Below are 21,279 nucleotides of genomic sequence, written 5' to 3'. Positions count from 1 at the left end.
GGTAAGTTGACCTATGCTACACAACTCCAGCTATGTGAATAACGTAGCTGGAGTCAACATACCTTAAGTCGAGTTATCGCGGGGTCGACACCACGGGGAGTCGACGGGAGATTTTCTCCCATTGACTTACATTACCCTTCTCATTGGGCACAGAATACAGGGGTCGACTGGAGAACGATCTGCAATCTATTTGTTGGGTCTTTACTAGACCAGCTAAATTGACCGCTGGCGGCGTGATCTCAGAGTGTTGATCCCTGCTGTAGTGTAGACCTCCTCTAAAACGTGATGTGCTTGAGATTTAACTCATCTTCTAAATGAGCAGCATTTTTTCATTTAGCAAACATATCTCAGACAATATGTAAAGCAGGATTTTTGCAATCCAGTGCACACTAAGTACTGACAATTTGTTAAGAATCTTTTTTTTAAGACCAAATTTGCATATCCTGTATTGTAAATTATACATTTTTGTATTTGCAATGTGTCAAGTCTTTGTTCCTGTTGATTTCTTAAACCTACATCTTGCAATGAGTCCTGTCAGCATTTGCAGCTAAATTTCCATAAAATATCCTGTAAAAATGCACCTAGAGTTTTCTGGCTGTACTTGTTTACAGACACTTGTGTGTCTGTCTGTCTGTTTGTGGCATTCCTGCAGAATAGTTTCGAAGCGCAAGGTAGATAAGCTGTTAAATGCAAACAACTGAGAGCATAAGAAGCTAGATGATAAGGTAAGAGAAAATTTGGCCCCCGAAGCACATCTTAAATGTCCACATTAAATGAAATTCATATCTCATCTCAGCTCTGAATTTTTATTAAAGTCAAAATTAATTTTTATGACACTTTGATTTTAAAATGTATTGCATACTCCTTGAAACCTTTGTAAAATCAGGTTTCTCTGCATACATCAAGAACTGCAGTAATATGTAAACTTGATCTAAGGTTCAAAATGATTGGTTGGACTGGAAAGACGTTAAGTGAAATTGTGTGTCTAAGATCAGGGCTTTAACCATAGTTTATGCTCTAATTACTATTACATCTGATTAGTCCAAATCAATAACTTGATGGAAACATTTCTTCAGCATACATTTCTAATGAATGGTCTTATTCAGGGTGTTGAGGGTTTTTGTATCCTTTATGAGTGCTCCATGAATAGGTGCTCTACCTGATGTGTGGGGAAGAAAGTCTTTTCTTCTTGTTATAGTTTATATAATATATTGGATTATATGCACATTTTCTAGCAGAAGCAGTTGCTGAATTACATGGAGGAGCCCAAGAAAAAATGAAAAATGTGCACAGTTGCTGTCTGAGCTTTGACAGCCCAGTCATGGCAGTTCTCAATAGCGTATTGCTCCAAAGGACTCAACTGTACAGTTTACATTGGAATTTTCATAAAATTACCCATAATGCTGAAATAAATTTGTGCTAATTAAATATGACTTTGGAGAATAAGACTTGCTTGACTGGAACAATCGTTTCAAGTATGGATGTTGGGAGACAAACCAGTTTGGCAGAGAATATGTGTTCTTCTTCGAGTGATTGCTCATATCCATTCCAGTTAGGTGTGCGCTCCGCGTGTGCATGTTTGTCGGAAGATTTTTACCCTAGCAACTCCGGTGGGCCGGCAGGTCGCCCCCTAGAGTGGCGCCGGCATGGCGCCTGATATATACCCCTGCCGGCCCGCCCGCTCCTCAGTTCCTTCTTACCGCCGTGTCGGTCGTTGGAACTGTGGAGCGCGGCATAGCTGTCCTCCACGTCCCTAGCTCTCCATTGTCTCGTTATTCTAATAGTTGTATATAGTTATAGTTGTAGTTACAGTTTTTAGTATTAGTTGTTAGTTGTAGTACTTGCTGAATATAATTAGCAGGCTTGGGCTCTAGCCCTCCCCCGCGCCCGGCACCGGGCCCATGCCTGGTTCGCCAGGGTTTAAACAGAGCTCGGCCTGCAAGAAGCCAATGCCAACGAGCGATCCCCACGACGCCTGCCTGAAGTGCCTTGGGGAATCGCATATCTCTGAAAATTACCGCATTTGTAAGGCATTTAAGCCAAGAACAAAAAAGGAGAGGGATCAGCACTTAAAGACCCTCTTAATGGAAGCAGTGCTTAACCCTTCAGCCTCGACGCCGAGCGCCGGCTACGCTCCGGCACTGGGAAAACGCCGCGGCAACGGCCTTCCCCGGCACCGGGCCCCGAAGCAAGGCCTTCGACATCTGCCACTCCAGCCAAGCAGACGCGGACGGACCGTCCGGCACCATCTACTGCCGCGGCACCGATGCCAGGGATTCCGTCGACTCCGGGCCCAGGAGGTCCGTTGAGTCCGGTCCCTCACAGCTCCCCCATAAGATCCGGGGTCGAGCTAGTGGTTCCGTCGATGCCGGAGACCTTTGCTTCGGCTCGGGACCTGATTGCGTTGACTGAGCCTACGCTACCTCAACCCCCGGTGCCACTGGTGCAGGTGCCAGTCCTCTTCACAGCGGTCCCGATACTCCCGGCACCACTCTGGCTCAAGCCACCGCTACCAGCACCGAGATTTCAGAAGCCGCTCTCATCGTCGGCATTCGACATCCCGGTCGACCTCCCAGCACCGCGCTGGTGGTAGGTCCCGGTCTCGATCCTGGCACCGGTACAACTCCTGGCACCGGTCCCCTACACCGAGGAGGTCGCCGTCGTCTAGACTGAGGGACCCATATCAGTCCCGTTCAGCTACACCTTGGCCATCCCGACAGCCGTCTGTCTCCTCTCAAACAGACGCTATGGATGCTGACAGGCCTGCTGCTGTCTTCCAGGATCCCCCTCCTCAGGAGCATGGGCCACAGCATTGGGGCTTCTGGACCCCCTGGGCATATCATCAAGCCCAAGGGCAGCAGCAGGTTCCCCTGCGTTCGACAGCATCAGAGCACAGGGCTCCGGAGGCCACATTGTCTCGTCCTCCCCCGTCCCCTGCAGAGGAGGGATTGTCTCACCAGCGGGATCCTGACCTCCCTCCAGAGCCGGAAACATTGCTCCAGACGGAGCATCCTGCAGATCCGCTCCTACCGGGTGTCTCAATCATCATCCTCCCCGGATGAGGCAGTGGCTGGAACAACATCCACCAGCCCTCCTCCGCTCGACCTCAGAGCGCATCAAGACCTCCTCCGGCGCGTGGTGCAAAACATGAATTTACAGGCAGAGGAGGTCTCAGAAATTGAGGATCCGGTGGTGAGCATATTGTCTGCAGATGCTCCCACTCGTGTCGCCCTTCCCTTTATACGGATCATTCAGGCCAATGTCACTACCATCTGGCAGTCGCTGGCATCAGTTCCCCCTGCGGCACGCGGCGTGGAACGCAAATACATGGTGCCCTCGAAAGGGTACGAGCATCTCTATGTCCACCCACCCCCGTGGTCCCTCGTTGTACAATCTGTGAACAAGAGGGAGTGTCACGGCCAACAGGCCCCGGCACCGAAGTCTAAAGAAGCGAGGCACATGGACCTGCTTGGCCGAAAGGTCTATTCTGCGGGAGTTCTCCAACTTCAGGTGTCCAATCAACAAGCTCTCCTTAGGCGCTACACTTACAACACCTGGGCGGCAGCAGACAAATTTAAGGAGTTGCTTCCACAAGATGCACGTCAGGAATTTGCGGTGATCCTGGACGAGGGCAAGAAGGTGGCACGAACTTCCCTGCAAGCATCTCTCGACACCGCAGATTCAGTCGCCAGGACCCTGGCTTCTGGCGTGACCATGTGCCGAATTTCCTGGCTACAGGTCTCTGGTCTTCCTCCAGAGCTCCAATACACCATACAGGACCTCCCGTTTGAAGGCCAGGGCCTGTTTTCGGACAAGACTGACCCCAGGCTGCAAAGCCTTCAAGACAGTAGGGTCATTATGTGCTCCTTGGGATGCATACGCCAGTCACCCAGCGCAGACCCTTCCAGCCTCAACAGCAGTGCCGGCCCTACCCTCAACCTCGCCAGAAGCAGGACTTCACCAGATGCCAAAGTAGGAACGGCCGGCGTAGACAATTGGGCAACCAAGGGGGGCAAAACCAGAGCTCCTCCAAGGCTCCCTCTGGCCCAAAGCCTTCATTTTGAAGGTGCGCCCAAGGGCGCTGCACCAGTTTCCCTCCCGGATCTGTTCCCGCCCTTCTCCAATCGTCTTTCGTTTTTCCTCCCGGCGTGGTCCCAACTGACATCAGACCGTTGGGTCTTACTCACATTACAAGTTGGATACCATCTGCAGTTTGTTTCACGCCCTCCCTCCCGCCCCCCTCCTTTATCCCTCTTCAGGGACCCCTCTCACGAGCAACTCCTCCTTCAAGAGGTGCGGACGCTCCTCGACAAAGGAGCCGTAGAGGAGGTTCCAGAAGCCGAGCGGGGCAAGGGGTTTTACTCCCGTTACTTTCTGATCCCCAAAGCCAAGGGAGGCCTCAGGCCTATCCTCGACCTGCGTGAACTCAACAGATACGCCGTGAAGTTGAAGTTCCGTATGGTATCCTTGGGGACCATTATCCTGTCCTTGGATCCTGGAGACTGGTACGTCGCCCTCGACATGCAAGACGCATACTTTCATATAGCCATCTTCCCGCTGCACAGACGGTTCCTTCGGTTCGTGATCAACCGCTGCCACTATCAGTTCGCGGTCCTCCCGTTCGGCCTCTCCACAGCCCCGAGGGTGTTCACCAAATGTATGGCGGTAGTCGTCACCCACCTCCATCGCAGCCGCTTACATGTATTTCCATACCTCGACGACTGGCTGATTCGGGGGTCATCAGAGGCACAAGTCCTCAGCCATGTCCGCATGGTCAGCAGTCTCTTCGAGAACTTGGGTCTCATCCTCAATATAGAAAAGGCAACGCTAATCCCCACTCAGAGGATAGAGTTTATCGGAGCCCTTCTGGACTCGACTCTGGCTAGAGCCATTCTTCCTCTATCAAGGTTCCAGACCTTGACGGCCATTATACGACGACTGCAGACAGCACCCTTGACCTCCATACGCACCTGCCTAACTCTATTGGGCCACATGGCGGCTTGCACATTTGTCACGCGGTATGCGCGGTTTCACATGAGGCCCCTCCAGTCCTGGCTCATCAGTCAGTACCGTCCGGCCCGGCACCTTTTGGACGCGGTTGTTACCGTTCCCCAGGACATATTAGGTTCCCTGAGGTGGTGGCTGGACCAGTCCGTGGTATGTGCGGGGCTGCCGTTCCATCCGCCCCAGCCTTTGGTATCCCTGACAACAGATGCCTCAGATCTAGGTTGGGGGGCCCATCTCAGAACCCTACGGACACAAGGTCGGTGGTCACCTCACGAATTAGCCCTCCACATCAACGTACAGGAACTGAGGGCAGTCCGTCTTGCTTGCCAAACATTCCTTCTTCAACTTCAAGGTCGCTGTGTCTCGGTATTCACCGACAACACAACGACCATGTATTACATCAATAAGCAGGGCGGCACGAGGTCTTCTGCCCTGTGTCAGGAGACCGTGAGTCTCTGGGACTTCTGCCTAGCCCACTCCATTCACCTCATCGCATCCTACCTTCCTGGGGTTCGGAACACGCTGGCGGATCATCTGAGCAGATCCTTCCTTTCCCACGAGTGGTCCCTTCGCCCGGACATTGCCCTTTTGCTCTTCCAGAGGTGGGGATGTCCTCGAGTGGACCTCTTCGCGTCCCGAGGGAACAGAAAATGCCAGATGTTCTGCTCCTTTCAAGGCCGGGAACCAGGTTCCGTAGCAGATGCCTTCCTTATCCCCTGGACGACGCATCTGTTCTACATATTCCCTCCGTTCCCACTCGTCCACAGGGTCCTTCTGAAGATGCACAGGGACAGGGCCCGCTTGATCATGATAGCTCCAGCGTGGCCCAGACAACATTGGTACTCCATGTTGCTGGACCTGTCTCTAACCGACCCTGTCCCCCTGCCTCTTCACCTGGACCTGATCACCCAGGACCACAGCAGGCTATGTCACCCAGACCTGCCATCCCTGCACCTCACAGCGTGGCTCCTGAGTGGCTGACCCGGTCCGAGCTCCGTTGCTCTACCCCAGTGCGGCAGGTGCTTCTGGGCAGCAGGAAGCCTTCCACCAGAGCGACTTATTCAGCAAAATGGAAGCGCTTCACCTGCTGGTGTGCGGAACGCAGTTGCCTTCCCGCTGAGGTATCTATTGCCATTATCTTAGACTACATCTGGTCCCTTAAGTAGCAGGGCCTGGCGATATCATCTCTTCGGGTTCACCTGGCGGCCATCTCCACCTTTCACCCAGGGGAGGATGGCCGATAGGTGTTCTCTCACCTTATGGTGACGAGATTCCTTAAAGGATTGGAGCGTCTCTACCCCCAAGTTCGACCCCCTACCCCTACCTGGGACCTGAACCTAGTTCTCACCCGGCTCATGTCCCCTCTGTTTGAGCCATTAGCAACTTGCTCCCTGCTCTATCTCTCCTGGAAGACTGCCTTCCTGGTGGCCATCACCTCAGCCAGACAGGTGTCAGAGCTCCGGGCTCTCATGGTAGATCCCCCCTATATGTTGTTCCACAGGGACAAGGTCCAGCTGAGACCGCACCCAGCCTTTCTCCTCAAGGTGGTCTCAGCCTTTCATGTCAACCAGGACATCTTTCTCCCTGTCTTTTTCCCAAAGCCCCACTCATCCCGCAGGGAGCAGCAGCTTCACTCGCTGGACGTCCGTCGAGTGCTTGCTTTCTATATAGAGAGAACCAAGCCATTCCGCAAACCCCCCCAACTCTTCGTGGCGGTAGCAGAACGGGCCAAGGGGTTCCGGTTTCCTCTCAAAGAATCTCCTCATGGGTAACGTCCTGTATCCAAGCCTGCTATGACTTGGCTCGTACTCCTCTGGGTCACGTGACTGCGCACTCTACCAGGGCTCAAGCGTCATCGACAGCTTTCCTCGCCCACGTGCCCATCCAGGAGATCTGTAGGGCAGTGACCTGGTCCTCCATTCATACCTTCGCTTCCCATTATGCCCTGCTCCAGCAGTCCAGAGATGACGCAGCCTTCGGCTCCGCAGTGCTACACGCCGCGACTTCTCATTCCGACCCCACCGCCTAGGTAAGGCTTGGGATTCACCTAACTGGAATGGATATGAGCAATCACTCGAAGAAGAAAAGACGGTTACTCACCTTTGTAACTGTTGTTCTTCGAGATGTGTTGCTCATATCCATTCCACACCCGCCCTCCTTCCCCACTGTCGGAGTAACCGGCAAGAAGGAACTGAGGAGCGGATGGGCCGGCAGGGGTATATATCAGGCGCCATGCCGGCGCCACTCTAGGGGGCGACCTGCCGGCCCACCGGAGTTGGTAGGGTAAAAACCTTCCGACGAATATGCACGCGCGGCGCGCACACCTAACTGGAATGGATATGAGCAACACATCTCGAAGAACAACAGTTACAAAGGTGAGTAACCATCTTTTCAATTCAATTTAGGTCAGCAGGAACTAATCATATATGGCATTTGGGATTCAGTCCAACTTGATTAAAAGTTGATTCATGACAGATGTGGGACCACTAGAAGTGTTGATGATCATATATTTATTAGCTTCATAAAAGGTTCCCTGAAATTGTCATTTCTAAAGCGACCCAGGTCTAATGGAATAGTCCAGTTCCTCTCTTCAAGTTTAAAGTGATTGAGATTTATCAGAGTTTGTATACTCATCAAGTATATGGTTTTATCAGATGTAACGTTAATAATATTTCTTATTATAGTTTTCCATTTGCCTCCTACTAAACTATCTCTTGCTGGGTTGAGTAGCTGTAGAATACATGTCATTTAAAAATTATTAATCTTCTTACATTTTAAAGGTAACAAAATTACTATTACTGTATACAAGAGACATTTTGTGGAAGTAGAAAAAATCCTATTTAGTCTGTTACTTTTTCTATGTATTTTGACTTTAAAATATATTAATTATGAAGTCCTATCACCTTAAGACACCTGCCATTTGAATTTCCAAAATTATAAAGTATGATGGCAGTTTTTGGACTTCAGTTCTATCTTTCAGACATCTTTTTGTCCCCAAAATGTTGTTTGGATTACTTAAATTTTCAAAGCCTCTTTTTTGTAAATTTAATTAACCTTACTAATGTATATATTTGTATATTCAACTGATTTCTCTCTTCATGCTGGTACAGTAAAAACTGGCCCTGTCCCAACTGCTGAAGTTAAATACTTAGGACCTTGGATTTTTCAAGGATTTTATTTTTTTTTCTTTTTCTCGTGTGTGTTTTTATTGTTGGTGTTCAGTGCGGAAGGGTATTGTAACATTTTAACTATGTCATCAAGTTTTTATGATAAGTTTTCTTTGGAAGGTTAATGAGTATGAGCAGTTGCATAGGGTAAATGTAGAATATTTGATTACAGGAATATGCAGTTTCAGAGATGTTTTAATATCTTAAAAGCTGGCACATCCGTGCTTTTTAAGTGGAGGTGCTTCTGCAAACCCTAAAGGAGTATAGAAAGTGGATTTTATGAGCTGCAGTTTGATGTGTTGTCTTTATCTAAGCATCACAGGGTATTAAGCTGAAACACCAAAGAGACTATCATATGGAATGTAGAGCAGTTATGAAACTACACAGTTTATAGGACAGCCTATGCAGAATTTGGCAAGAAAGCACAGAATTAGAGAAGTGTGCTCCAAGGACAGTGTGTGACACTTTGATTTTTTTTTATAACTTTCTAACATGAGTTGCTCACTATTTTGAAAACAATTGAAAGTTTCATTATTAAAAAATATTTCAAACATTCAACGTGAGTATGATACCATGCTACCTCTCAATAAAGCTGTGAAGAGCTTTGTCTGTTCTAACAAAGTGTGTATCAAAAAAATAGTTCAAAATAAACGTTAACATACCTTTGTTCACTTTGAAATGCACCTTATATTGCTATAGTGTATGTGAAGACAATAATGCACTTTAATTTCAGGGTCAGTGCATCTTACCTAGGGTACATTTAATTGTAACTCCCCATACCTTATTTCATCCATTGCTGCTTCTTGAGAAAAGGTTGATTCTACACATAGCGTAGTGTGCAACAGCAGTAATAACCTCCGTCACCTGCTACATGCTGAATCCATAATTTGGATGTTGGATCTACCAATACATCCAGATCATTTCCTCTGATCATATTAAATAATTCAGTGCATGTTTACTATACTGAACTTAGGTATTGTTTTTGGCCAAGTGCCTCACTCTTCACATTAAAATTGATATTCCACTGAGCCTATTTGTGTAATCTATCAATATTCTGGAAAAAAAGCTACATCCCTCAGTGTTTTATTCACTCCCTGTAGCTTAGAATCATATGTAAATGTAATTGTCTTGCATGCTTCAGGTTTGGTTGTACTCTCTCTGCTTGCTCTAGTGGCAGGATATTGTGCATGTTTTCCTTCTTCTTGTCTCATTTTCACCAGGGGTCTTGGGAGCAGATGGCTCTAAGGTTATGAATAATGTTCTCTGAACTGCAATGATGTGACCAGGGCTGGCAGTGTAATAATATGTTGATTAATAGGCTACATTATATTCTAATCCAGGAGAGGATTTGAGTGACAGGCTGGTGATAGGCCACCTCCACATACGCTTCTGCCAGCCTACTGAGTGATGCAGGGGCAAAGAAGAGGATTTCTGGCTCCCAGACAGTTACCTGAACCTGCCTCTATGCTTGCTAAGTCTGTGGCTGCATTAGGGGCTGTGGGAGCAAGAAAGCAGGAATGCAGAGGGGCCAGCAGGAATCTTTAGAGGAACCATGGCTTTTTCATTCTTCTGTGTATGAGCCCAGCAGGGGAGCACTTCCGAAGTCAGAGCCAAGGGCGGCTCCAGGCCCCAGCATGCCAAGTGCGTGCTTGGGGCGGCATGCCGCAGGGGGCGCTCTGCTGGTCGCCAGGTGCCCAAAGCCACAGGACCAACAGACCCTCTGCAGGGATGCCTGCAGGAGGTCCACCAGAGCCGCGGGACCGGCGAGCAGCAGAGCGCCCCATGCGGCGTACTGCTGCGCTTGGGGCGGCGAAATGGCTAGAGCGGCCCTGACGCTGTGTCTGTCTTGTCTATTAGATTGTACACTTTTTGGAACAGGGACTGTCTGCCATTCTGTTTGCACAGTGCCTCGCACAATGGGACACCAGTCCTGATTGGTCCTTAGGCACTACCCTAATGAACATGCTTAATAACGATACTTCAATTATTTCTCTCACATCTGAGTGTAGCAGAATGCAATACCTCTTTTTTCATTTTGTAATGTGTTATTAATTAATATGGCTGTTCTAATGCATGAGATAAAGTTCAGTGGACAAGCACCACCACTGATTTATGTATAGATATTTATGTGCTTTTTATGGAATAATTTGTTCATTCTACATATGCTAACTGTGCATACTTTTGATCTGTTTTCAAGAAATATAGTCTTCCTGAATCCCAAGCAACTGAAGTGAAAACATTGCCTACTTGTTCTGTATATGTCTGTTGTGTGGGCATAGTGCATTGATAATATTAACAATGTCTATTCAATACAGGATATGCCTGTAGTTCCAAGTCATCTTAGTGCACTTGGTAAAAAACACACATTCCCTATATCTCCTATCAGAGACTGTACATATCATATACTGGTAATATACTAGAAGTAAGAAGCAAGAGCTGCTGTGTATCTTATTACAAAGATAGGAATCTACCATTTCCAATGGCATAAACTCTCATTTCTAGCCCTAATGGATCATAAGATATCTGACCTTAAAGTTGCACAGCCTGGGTGTCAGAGCTTTATGATTTTGTGGGAGAAATGTCAAAAACAGAGTTGCAATAAATGGTTTTGGATTTTCTGTGCATAATATCTCTCGCTCTCATAGATGTGTGTGTAAATGTGCACCCTTATCATTTCACCTGGACTCAGTTTTCTAGTCGGTCTGTGGTACACCTCCTAGTCCCACCACCCACAAATTATAATGCCATTGTTCCGCACCTTAACATGAACAGGTTTTATGCAAGACTTCAGTATCATAACTTTTGGCAGCAACAGCAGTATCCCAATACAATTTTAAGGAAGACAGAGGTAGGGAACCTTTCCATGAATAAACTTTAGACCTCAATTCAAACTTTTTTTTTTGTTCTTGTAAATAACATCTTTTGATGGTTTTTTTTAGGCAGTGGCAGATATTCCTATCAATAAAAAATAACATCAATGTTGTATTAATTAGCCTTTCATTAATGCTTAGATTTCATAGTTTACTTGCAGTCCTATATAAATTCAGAATTGGTTGTTTTGGATTTTTTTTCCTGATGCAGGATTTTCTTTTACTCATTTTATGATATTCTGATTTTAAATTACATTTTCCTTTGACAATATTTTTTGAGAGTAGATGCAGAGTGTTTCTTCTTGCTTTGAAAATTTTCTTCTCCAAAGCAAGATTCCTTGTTGGGAGAAAATAAAATAGGATGAAAAATTGATTCTTAAGTATTTACGTTCTGATTTTCAATTACAGCTCAGTGCCATAGATGCAGACCAAGGGCCAAATGGGCAGATCATATATGAAATTCTGGCTGGGGACCAGGGAGACTTCATCATTACTGACCGAACGGGCCTTATCACCATCGCTCCAGGAGTTGTATTGTCGGTAGGGAGGTCCTATGCACTCACTGTCAAAGCATCTGACAATGCTCCTCCTGCACAGAGAAGGTAATTAATTATATAATAAGTATTTTTAACCTCTGTCTATCCCAGCAATTAAATTTAAGAAGCACAGCATACTATTATTCATAAAAATCTGCGCTGCATCAGGCATTCAGAGGGATATGGCTTCAATGTATTCTGTTTTGTGTGTTGATCCCACTTCAAGTTTTCTTTTGATAAGTACTATATTAGAAATTAGTCTAATACTTGCATTTTCATGGCTTATTTACATATTCTTTGCAGCTCACAACTTTCACTATTTCATTCCCCTTGAATTATCTCCTTTTTAAATTTAAATTATTGCCTGTTGAATTTTGTCTGTCCTTATTTGTATGAGAAATTAAAAGTGAAAGAAAGGAAGATAGATGTTGGTTGTCTGGACATCGCTTGCTATGATGCAGAAATGATTAATAGTAGTATCTTCAGAATGATCCCTCAGCTGGCAACTGCCTTCTGCCCAGGTGACAAGGTATTATAGTATTCATGTTCATCTGGACTTGTCTTATTTTGTCACATAAATTGCAAGCTGTGTAAATAATGAAGTACACACAACTAAAACCTAAATTCACATTTAGCAAAGTCATTTAATATCTAATTTCAGATATTGTCTCTAATGTCAGATCAGAGCAGTTAGTGTGTTGTCTGTGGTTGGCTCAGGATTGTCGTGTTCCCCAAATAAAGCTATCCAGTACCACTTCCCTGCTTCTTTTGTTCTCAATTACTGTGCTCTGAAAATAAGCAAAAATGTTGGCACTTCACTATTGTGTAGAAAAATACATAACAATGGTTGAGATGACATGTTCTGGGCCCAATGCCAGTAAGGTGTCGTGCTTAAAATGTGACAAGTCCATTCTCCAATTAAAGGGACTGGGAGAAATTGCAGCCTTGTGTAACTGCACCTCTCAAAGGTTTCTCACATTCACAAATGGAGCAGTCAAGGTAAGAGGAAGATATCATCATGTGAGTTTACCCAGATGCCTCCTCCCTGCCCCCCAAGACCAACTTCTGCTGTTAAGTCTATGATGGCTAAATTGAGCTGGGATGTTACTTGTTTATTCCAAATTGCTATATATTTCCAAATTATCGGTGATCCATCAGACTATTTACAAACTAAGCTCTGTAAACATGTGGTCTTATATTTGAACTGAAACTTCTTTATAGAGCACATTCTTTAGCTGCCAGGATTTCTTTTCCCCAAAACATCTCAGATTTGTCAAACTTCATCTTAAACTCATACATTTTGTCTTACATTTTGTCTTCCCTTCCCTTTTGTCATGTGTTACTCTCTTCTGTTGCACTGTGCTTCAATTTAGAGTGTAAACTCTTTGATATAGACACTGTGTAGTCTTATGTATTTGTAGAGTGCCTAGCATGCTGGTTCCCTGATTAGTTGGCTCTGCAATACAAATAATTTACTTGTTGAACACTGGCATGGAACAGGAAGATCTTTACGGTTGTTGTTAAAATATTTAAAGCATTTGACTCAAAGGCGTGGTGTCCATTACACCTTGGTCCAAGATAAACTTTTCATTCTCTACAGCACTGTTTTCACTAGTAATAAACCCTTTACCAAATCGTAAAGAATTATTAACATGTGCCCTAAGATCTATATTTTAATGGTATCCTGCTGAGGGATGAATTCCTTACTTCTATTGGAGGGGCTGATTATTATATTATTCACCAAAAGCAAGTTAAGATCTCTCTTCTTGTAGTTCCATTGGTCTATTTTGTTATAGACGTATGACATTTTTTTTTCCAAAATTGACTAGTGATTTGGAGTGTCTCAGTTTTTGAGTGTCCAAGATGAGATGCATTCAAGGAGCCTGACTTCCAGAGAGTGGATGTTCAGAACTTTCAGTAAATCAGACCTCTCTCAGACATCTTCTGTGAATCACCCAAAATTACTTGTCAGAGATTAGACAAGGTTTATCGAAGATAGACAGATGGCAACAGAAGAAAGAGTCTGGAAATTACTCACTTGGTTCTAAAGTTAGGTAATGCACACAGGCTTCTTTTATTTCATTCAGAGAAATAGAATCTTTGAATTAATGTCTGGCTGGTGACTCTTGCCCACATGCTCAGGGTTTAGCTGATCGCCATATTTGGGGTCGGGAAGGAATTTTCCTCCAGGGCGGATTGGCAGGGACCCTGGAGGTTTTTCGCCTTCCCCTGCAGCGTGGGGCACGGGTCGCTTGCTGGTGATTTCTCTGCAGCTTGAGGTCTTCAAACCAATTTTGAGGATTTCAGTAACTCGGTCCTGGGATAGGGGGTGTTATAAAATTGGATGGGTGGGGTTCTGTGGCCTGCCTTGTGCAGGAGGTCAGACTAGATGATCAGATTGGTCCCTTCTGACCTATGAGTCTATGAGTCTATGAATAATTCATATCAAGGGGGTAACTCTATTCTCAGATCCCATACACTGATACCAGAGCAATAGTTTGAATAAATGGCAATAGATTTTGCTTGTTTGTTTATTAAAGAATCAAGTAAGAGTGCCCACTTGCGCTCTTGTTACTGGCTATAGTCAGGGCCGCTTCCAGGCACCAGCTCAGCAAGCAGGTGCTTGGGGTGGCCAAGGGGAAGGGGCAGCACATCAGGTTCTTCGGCGGCAATTCGGCAGCAGGTCCCTCTCAGAGGGAAGGGCCTGCTGCTGAATTGCCACGGAAGAAGAAAGTGGTGCCCTAGAGCAGCCGCCGATCGCGATCGCGGCTTCTTTTTTTTTTTTTCCTGCCTGGGGCTCAAAAACCCTTGAGCCGGCCCTGGCTATAGTCATAGAATCCTTTGAGAGAGTATGTGACATGCACAATACAGTGCACATTGTATGTGAGGTACATCACAAAGCAGAGCTGCATGTGTATAGGATCTTGCCGTTTTGGATTACTTTGAGGAGATAAAGACGTTTAAATCTTTGCAAAAGTTTATGGGTTTAAGATAAAGTTTGACAAATCTGAAATGTTTTTGGGGAAAAGAAATCCTGGCAGCTAAAGAATGTGTTCTATAAAGACATTTTAGTTCAAATATATAACTCATTCCCTGAAGTTCTTGCTGTTGTCAAAGTTAGAATCAGGACTCACAATTTGTCAGACCACTCTGTTTTATTAGCGCAGCGCTCCGCCAATAACACCCAGATAATGTGAGTGGCCATGCAAGACCCAAACAGTCTTATTTATACAGATAAAAGAGCGGGAATTAGACAAAGGAACAAAGAGAGCAAAACAGTAAAATTCACCTGGGGCACAGCATTCATATCCTACTTTCTTACTAACCCTTATCGATCTAAGGCTAATACTTCACCAATTGCCCTTAAATGGTGCAGTTGTTCTATGTTAATGTCTGTATTCCTGACACTTGGATTGCAGCATTCTAACAATTTTGCTTAAAGGTACAGATAGCATTTCTTTAATCCTTTCTATTTTCACAATATAATTCATTCTACTTTCACGCTGTGAAGAACTCTTAGGATCTGGAACAACTGTCTGACTTTAATTTTTATCCATGAATACAACAAATAAGAAGACAGTGCGATCTGTGGAACACACATACAATCTTATTGGAGGATTGCTAACATTCACAGGAAGATTTCTCCCAGTTATTATATTTCAGTCCCTCCCCATAGTAATTCCAAACAGAATTCTCACATACATACAGGACATTCTTTAATAATTTATCTGAGAGAAAGAGAGTCCAAGACTGAATGAGGTTAATCAAACCCTAAGGATGATGGGCCAGAGGAGCAGTACCAAATCTAATACACTCTTACAAAATATGCCAGTTATGGGCTTTAGTAGAATAAGGGATGTGATGAGCAAAACAGACCCTAATGCACACCATCCAGGTTTGCATAATAAAGTGAAGTGACATCAGTCTAGATATTGATGGTGGAGGGAATGACTCTAGGCAGGTTCTTTTCATAGTTTAGAGAAGTTGAGGAGAATGTTTGGCTCTCTGACTCAATATTATAAAGGAGCAGTGCTGCATTGCTTTTAGAGCAGCTCAAAGAGAGGATATAGTCTCTAAGGAAAAAATGACTACCAGAAAGAAACTCTTTTTGTTTTCCCAGAAAGCTTGAGGGAATCTATTTGGACAGACTTGGAATCAAGTTTTAGACTAGATCTTGTTTTTGTCACTTCCTCTTTATACAGCAAATAAATGAAGGAGGACATTAGAATTCCAGTAAAGAGGTAAAAAGATGGGTTAATAGTGTGTATATTTAGATTGGTTTAATTTTTTTAAGCTATCAATAGCACAAAATGAGATAAGTGATGTGTAACTGATATTTTTCTGGAAGACTAGAAAACTAAACATTTCAATTCACTCACTCAAAAATTTACTGACTTATTTACCATGTTTCCTTTTTAAAGTATATGGAAATACTGAAGTTTTTTCATTTAACACTGTGTAGTAATTAAGGTCATATATTAACTTTTTAATGGTGACTATTATATACTGAATATTTTATAGACTCAAATTTATTCGGGGTTTTTGACTTATCTACAGCTGATGGCATTTCCTGACAAAGGCTGTTATTAACTTTATTGGTTCAGGATTTCATCCTAGGGATATAGCTGTTTGTTAGGTTGAAGAGTGATCTAATTCAATAAAGTACAATGGTTCTACTTATAAATTTTCTTCCTTGGGAGACTTTGAGAGAAATTTCCTATACTTAAAATAGGGGAATACAGATGGATTTTCTCTCAGATATGACCATTATTCCTGGGGAAAAAATAAGAAAGTTTAATTGGGTTTAGTAAGAGTTCAATAAGAAGGAAAGAAATATGAAATAGTAATTTAGATGAGGAAAAAATATCTCATTGTCAAAGTAATAAATGACTGGGTTCTGCTTTGTGAATCCAAATTTAAAATTAGCTTAGTTCTATATCTTATTTTTGATTAACACTTCAAATTAATGGTTGTAATTCATTATAGCCATATGGTAAAATACTGTACTCTATATTCTTAAGATATCTATTATTAGCTAGACTTAGTAACATGATATAAGTGTACTAAATTATATTTAATTATATTAATCAAGGACAAATAATCATGCTTAATTCTATCAGATATTCATTATTTATGTCATAGTTAAGGAGTCATTCATGAGCAATTTCCAGTGTATTGACAAAAAGGAAAGGCATTTGTGATATATGAGCAATTATAGAGCAGATTTTAAGGTTTCCTGTCCTCCTCCAGTTCTTCTTAGACTGTAGGATCATTACAGTTAATGATGAAAACAATCCACCAGATCAGGTCTATCCACCTGACCATCTGCATTTTCTCTTTGAAGGGTATCTACAGTGATGCAGTATGTCTTCAGAAATGAGAGTCCACTAATATGCATACAAATCTCTTTATACTTGTACATACATGCTAGCATACCTTAGAACAGTATTGATGAGCAGTTGGTATACACTGGCCCAGATAGTGATCAATTTCTGTGTAGTCAGGGACACCTGAGTGAGAAGTAGTCCCCTCCCCCTTTGTGTAACTATTGAGAGTTCCCTCTCACCACTGTTGCATGCACTGCAGACTCCACAAGGAGGTGCAGAGAGAAGACAGAAAATGAGTCCAATCTCTCCAATGCCACTTTGGGAATGGTGTGGCTTTTCATTGCCCCCTATATGGGCAATGTGGTGTTCAGTAATCACTCTGGGCCAAAGGTGTTTTGAAAGAGAATCTCATTATTCAGTGACCAGTTCCAGCTTTCTCTGCAGTTTCCCTCCCCCAGACCTCCTGTCTGGGAACCTATGCTGTTTAAAGGCACAGTTTCCAAAACCACATAATCTTTTCCTGGCCAGAATCAAATAATAACAGTTAACAAACAACATTTATATAACACAATTTCAAATACTTGTAATCAACCTAGTTACTAACAATGGTCAATTAATCCCTCAGGTGTCTTGTACTGTTACTTGAACTTGCAGGTCACCCTTGAAATATCAAAACTACTGTTGTCAGGAGGCAGTAAGTCCATTTGTTCTGGCAGTATGTTTGGGGCTTGGTTGTCTTGACGTATTGTGGTTGTTGTCTAACTGAGACATTCTCAGGCAAAGTAACCAAACTTGATGCCTGTTATTTCCCTCCCTAGTGGAAGTAGTAGCAGGCATCATCTGTTACACCACAGTAAATGTTCAGCTGGGACAACAATCTTATATGACATGTATGTTGTTTGCAACCATTGATTACTATCATAGATGTACACTGTTGATGTTTGTGAAGTGACTGCTACTCTCAGGACTCCAAATCATACTGCTCTTTTTTGTTAGTTTTTTCTTCCTCTTTATACTTCTGCAAATCCCCAGTTCCACTGACATCAGCATCTAACATTACAGGTATTCTAGTTCTCTGTTAAAATGAATGAATGCAAGTGACAAACCAAGTTTTGCTGGTGCCCTCCTATCGTTTAACAGTATTAAGTACAGATGAGACTCTGCAGCCTTTTTCAGTAGCTGCTTTATTATTTTAACATTACTTTCCACTATCCCATCGGATAATGGAGACTAGTGGTTACATGTCTAAACCCAATGTGATGAAGCAGAGAATCCTACCTACCTACCAGCACAGAAGGGATTAAAGAGAGCCTTCAGGTTCAACTAGCCTGTCCTATTATAGCTGCAGCTAATGCCAGGCCTGGAGATGGGGGGGAGGAGGAGATAACCCAGCTCAGTTCATGGCTGACTGGTGAAGAGGCAGGAGCTAGCTGCCTCCCTAGCTGAGGGGAAGGATCACCAATCTGCGATTTGAGTAAGCCATCAGGAAGCAAGCACTGTCTTCCTGGCCAAAGGAGACTGAGAAAGAGGCCTAGGAGCTCAGGTGACTGAAGCATGGAGACCTTGTGGAGATTCCAAGCACATCAAACTTACAGCTGCCTCACCCAGAAAAATCTGGGATCACAACAGGATGCCACCCAGGGTCCACGAGGAGTCACTACTAGAGAAAAGCCACCGCAGGAACTTGGACTATAGCGGGCCTGTGATGGGGCATGACTTACCACTGTGGCACCTCCTACTGGCTGTCTTAGGAATTAGCTCTGCACCCTCTTCTGATGGTGTCTCGATCATCCTCACCTCTGCTTCTGACCCACATCACTCCAAGAACTGTGGTGTTCTCTTCATGACACTGCCCTACAGCTGAGCCACACTCCATGTTCTTCCCTTCTGGGGGACCTACAGTCTCCACCTAGCCACTTCCCTCAGTGGCAACTACAGTCCACTGTCCCAGGGCCACTTCCCGTGCAGCTCCATCACCCTCTTCTGCCCTTACCTCAGGGCCTCAGCCTGCAGGCTCTAGCAGCCAGCCAGGAGCTCTTTCTCGCTCCCCTGTCCCTGTTTGCAGCACTGAACTATCCCAAGTGCTGGGGCTTCTTCACCCTGCTAGGAGCTTTGTCATCTCCCTTCAAATTCCAGTCAGCTACTGAACTCTGTCCTGCTTCCTCTTCTTTTATGAGCCTGCTGAGCCATGCATGGCAACTCCTCTCAGCCACTTTCTAATTGGCTGCCTCTGGCACAGCCTCCCTAGAATTACTTTTAACCCCTGTTCTGCCAGTGAGGGGCAGCCACCCCATCACAGGGCCATTCCCCAAACTGAAGGGACAGCAGTGGACATAGAGTCCTTGATGAGAGATCACCTACTCAGGTGTTGACTTACACAGGACCCTGGGCTGGGATTTCCTTCAGTTCCCCCTTGGCAATAGTAATAAGTGTTTTATGGCCTCCCATAAATATAGACATTAAACGTTTACACTCATGGACTTAAGCGAAAACCTACTCCTCCATTTCAGCATATATCAACACTCTGTTTTTGTTAGTGCCCGTGACACACAAGCTACTGGTCTCCAGTTTTGACCGTACTGCTGTAAGAAGAATGTGCTAATACCCTTCTTGGAGGCATCCATGTTCAACTTAGTTTTACTCTTACTGTCATGGTTCCTCAGGACTAGGGCCTCTTTAGCTAACTCCTTCAGTTTTTCAAATGCTTTACTAAGATTTACATCCCGAGCTCATTAGACATTTTTGCACAGTGGGGCTCTTAGGTTGCTTGTTTGGACAGCTAGATTAGGCATGAATTTCCCTAGTTCACCATTCCAGGGGATCTTTGTTTGTTTAACTTCCTTATTTGTTGAGGCAGGCATGCTGGATATGGCCTCTGCCTTACTGTGCTCTCCCTGCACGCCTGGCGGTGTTAAGTTCTCCCATGGGTGTATGTTTTCCATTACATGGAATTTACGCTTGTATTTGTTTGGCTTTAACACAGCACCTCTTGCTCTTTCCAGAGTTGTCCAAAACCTCTGGTCATGCTTTTCTACTTCTTTTCCCCTGATCAAAACATCATCTGCATAAACTTTAGCACCCTCTATAGTGTCAAAAATTGTTGTTTTCCTATGAATTATCTCAGGTGGTGAACAGACCCCAAACTGTGTCTCTAAAAGAGGTAGGTTGAATGTGCATAAACATATGCACAGTTTTTCTGCAGGGAAGCGGCGCGGGCTGGGGGATGTGCTGGCCATCCTTCCCGCAGCCCCCATTGGCCCGGAACAGCAAACGGTGGCCAATGGGAGCCGCGATCGGCCGAACCTGCGGATGCGGCAGGTAAAAAAACTGGCCCGGCCGCCAGGGGCTTTCCTTAAACAAGTGGTGGACTGGCTTTGAGAACCACTGCCCTAGATAACATTTTTCCATGTTGCTAAACAATCACACAGTGTGGATAGTGGCTGTGCAGGTAGCTAAACATGACGTGCACTGGGAGAACTATGTAGGGAGGATGTGGAATATTTAGCTAATGTCTGGCATGATACAAGCAACATAAACATTTTTTATCAACATGAACATTTTCTAACTTTATACGTAAAAAAATTAGTGTCTGTAATATAGCAAGAACAAGCATGTACTGTATCAGAATCTTGTACAGCTAATTACCAAGGTATTGATTAGTGATGTGCATTTTATGGTATTTAAGTAAACTTATCTTCAGTTAAAGCAGCAAAGAATCCTGTGGCACCTTATAGACTAACAGACGTTTTGGAGCATGAGCTTTCGTGGGTGAATACCCACTTCCTCAGATGCATGTAATGGAAATATCCAGGGGCAGGTATATATATGTGTGCTAGCAAGCAAGCTAGAGATAACGAGGTCAGTTCAATCAGGGAGGATGAGGCCCTGTTCTAGCAGTTGAGGTGTGAAAACCAAGAGAGGAGAAACTGGTTCTGTAATTGGCAAGCCATTCACAGTCTTTGTTCAATCCTGAGCTGATGGTGTCAAATTTGCAGATGAACTGAAGCTCAGCAGTTTCTCTGAGCTTCAGTTCATCTGCAAATTTGACACCATCAGCTCAGGATTGAACAAAGACTGTGAATGGCTTGCCAATTACAGAACCAGTTTCTCCTCTCTTGGTTTTCACACCTCAACTGCTAGAACAGGGCCTCATCCTCCCTGATTGAACTGACCTCGTTATCTCTAGCTTGCTTGCTAGCACACATATATATACCTGCCCCTGGATATTTCCATTACATGCATCTGAGGAAGTGGGTATTCACCCACGAAAGCTCATGCTCCAAAACGTCTGTTAGTCTATAAGGTGCCACAGGATTCTTTGCTGCTTTTACAGATCCAGACTAACACGGCTACCCTCTGATACTTATCTTCA

The 21,279-nt window shown here is 44.5% G+C and overlaps 1 protein-coding gene across 5 annotated transcripts in view; it reads left to right on the top strand.

Annotated features, from left to right (window-relative positions):
* PCDH15 (protocadherin related 15) overlaps window positions 1-21,279 on the top strand; it is a 1,497,017-nt gene that overhangs the window by 1,128,709 nt on the left and 347,029 nt on the right. For all 5 annotated transcript variants that reach the window (XM_030569599.1, XM_030569597.1, XM_030569596.1 and 2 more), the window contains one exon: window positions 11,453-11,646. In XM_030569599.1, the coding sequence (XP_030425459.1) occupies window positions 11,453-11,646 (194 nt within the window). The remainder of the gene's footprint in view (window positions 1-11,452; window positions 11,647-21,279) is intronic.

Source organism: Gopherus evgoodei, chromosome 7 (genome assembly GCF_007399415.2).
Source record: "Gopherus evgoodei ecotype Sinaloan lineage chromosome 7, rGopEvg1_v1.p, whole genome shotgun sequence".
In the NCBI taxonomy this organism is placed as follows: domain Eukaryota; kingdom Metazoa; phylum Chordata; order Testudines; family Testudinidae; genus Gopherus; species Gopherus evgoodei.
This window is presented reverse-complemented; position numbering and strand designations above follow the sequence as displayed.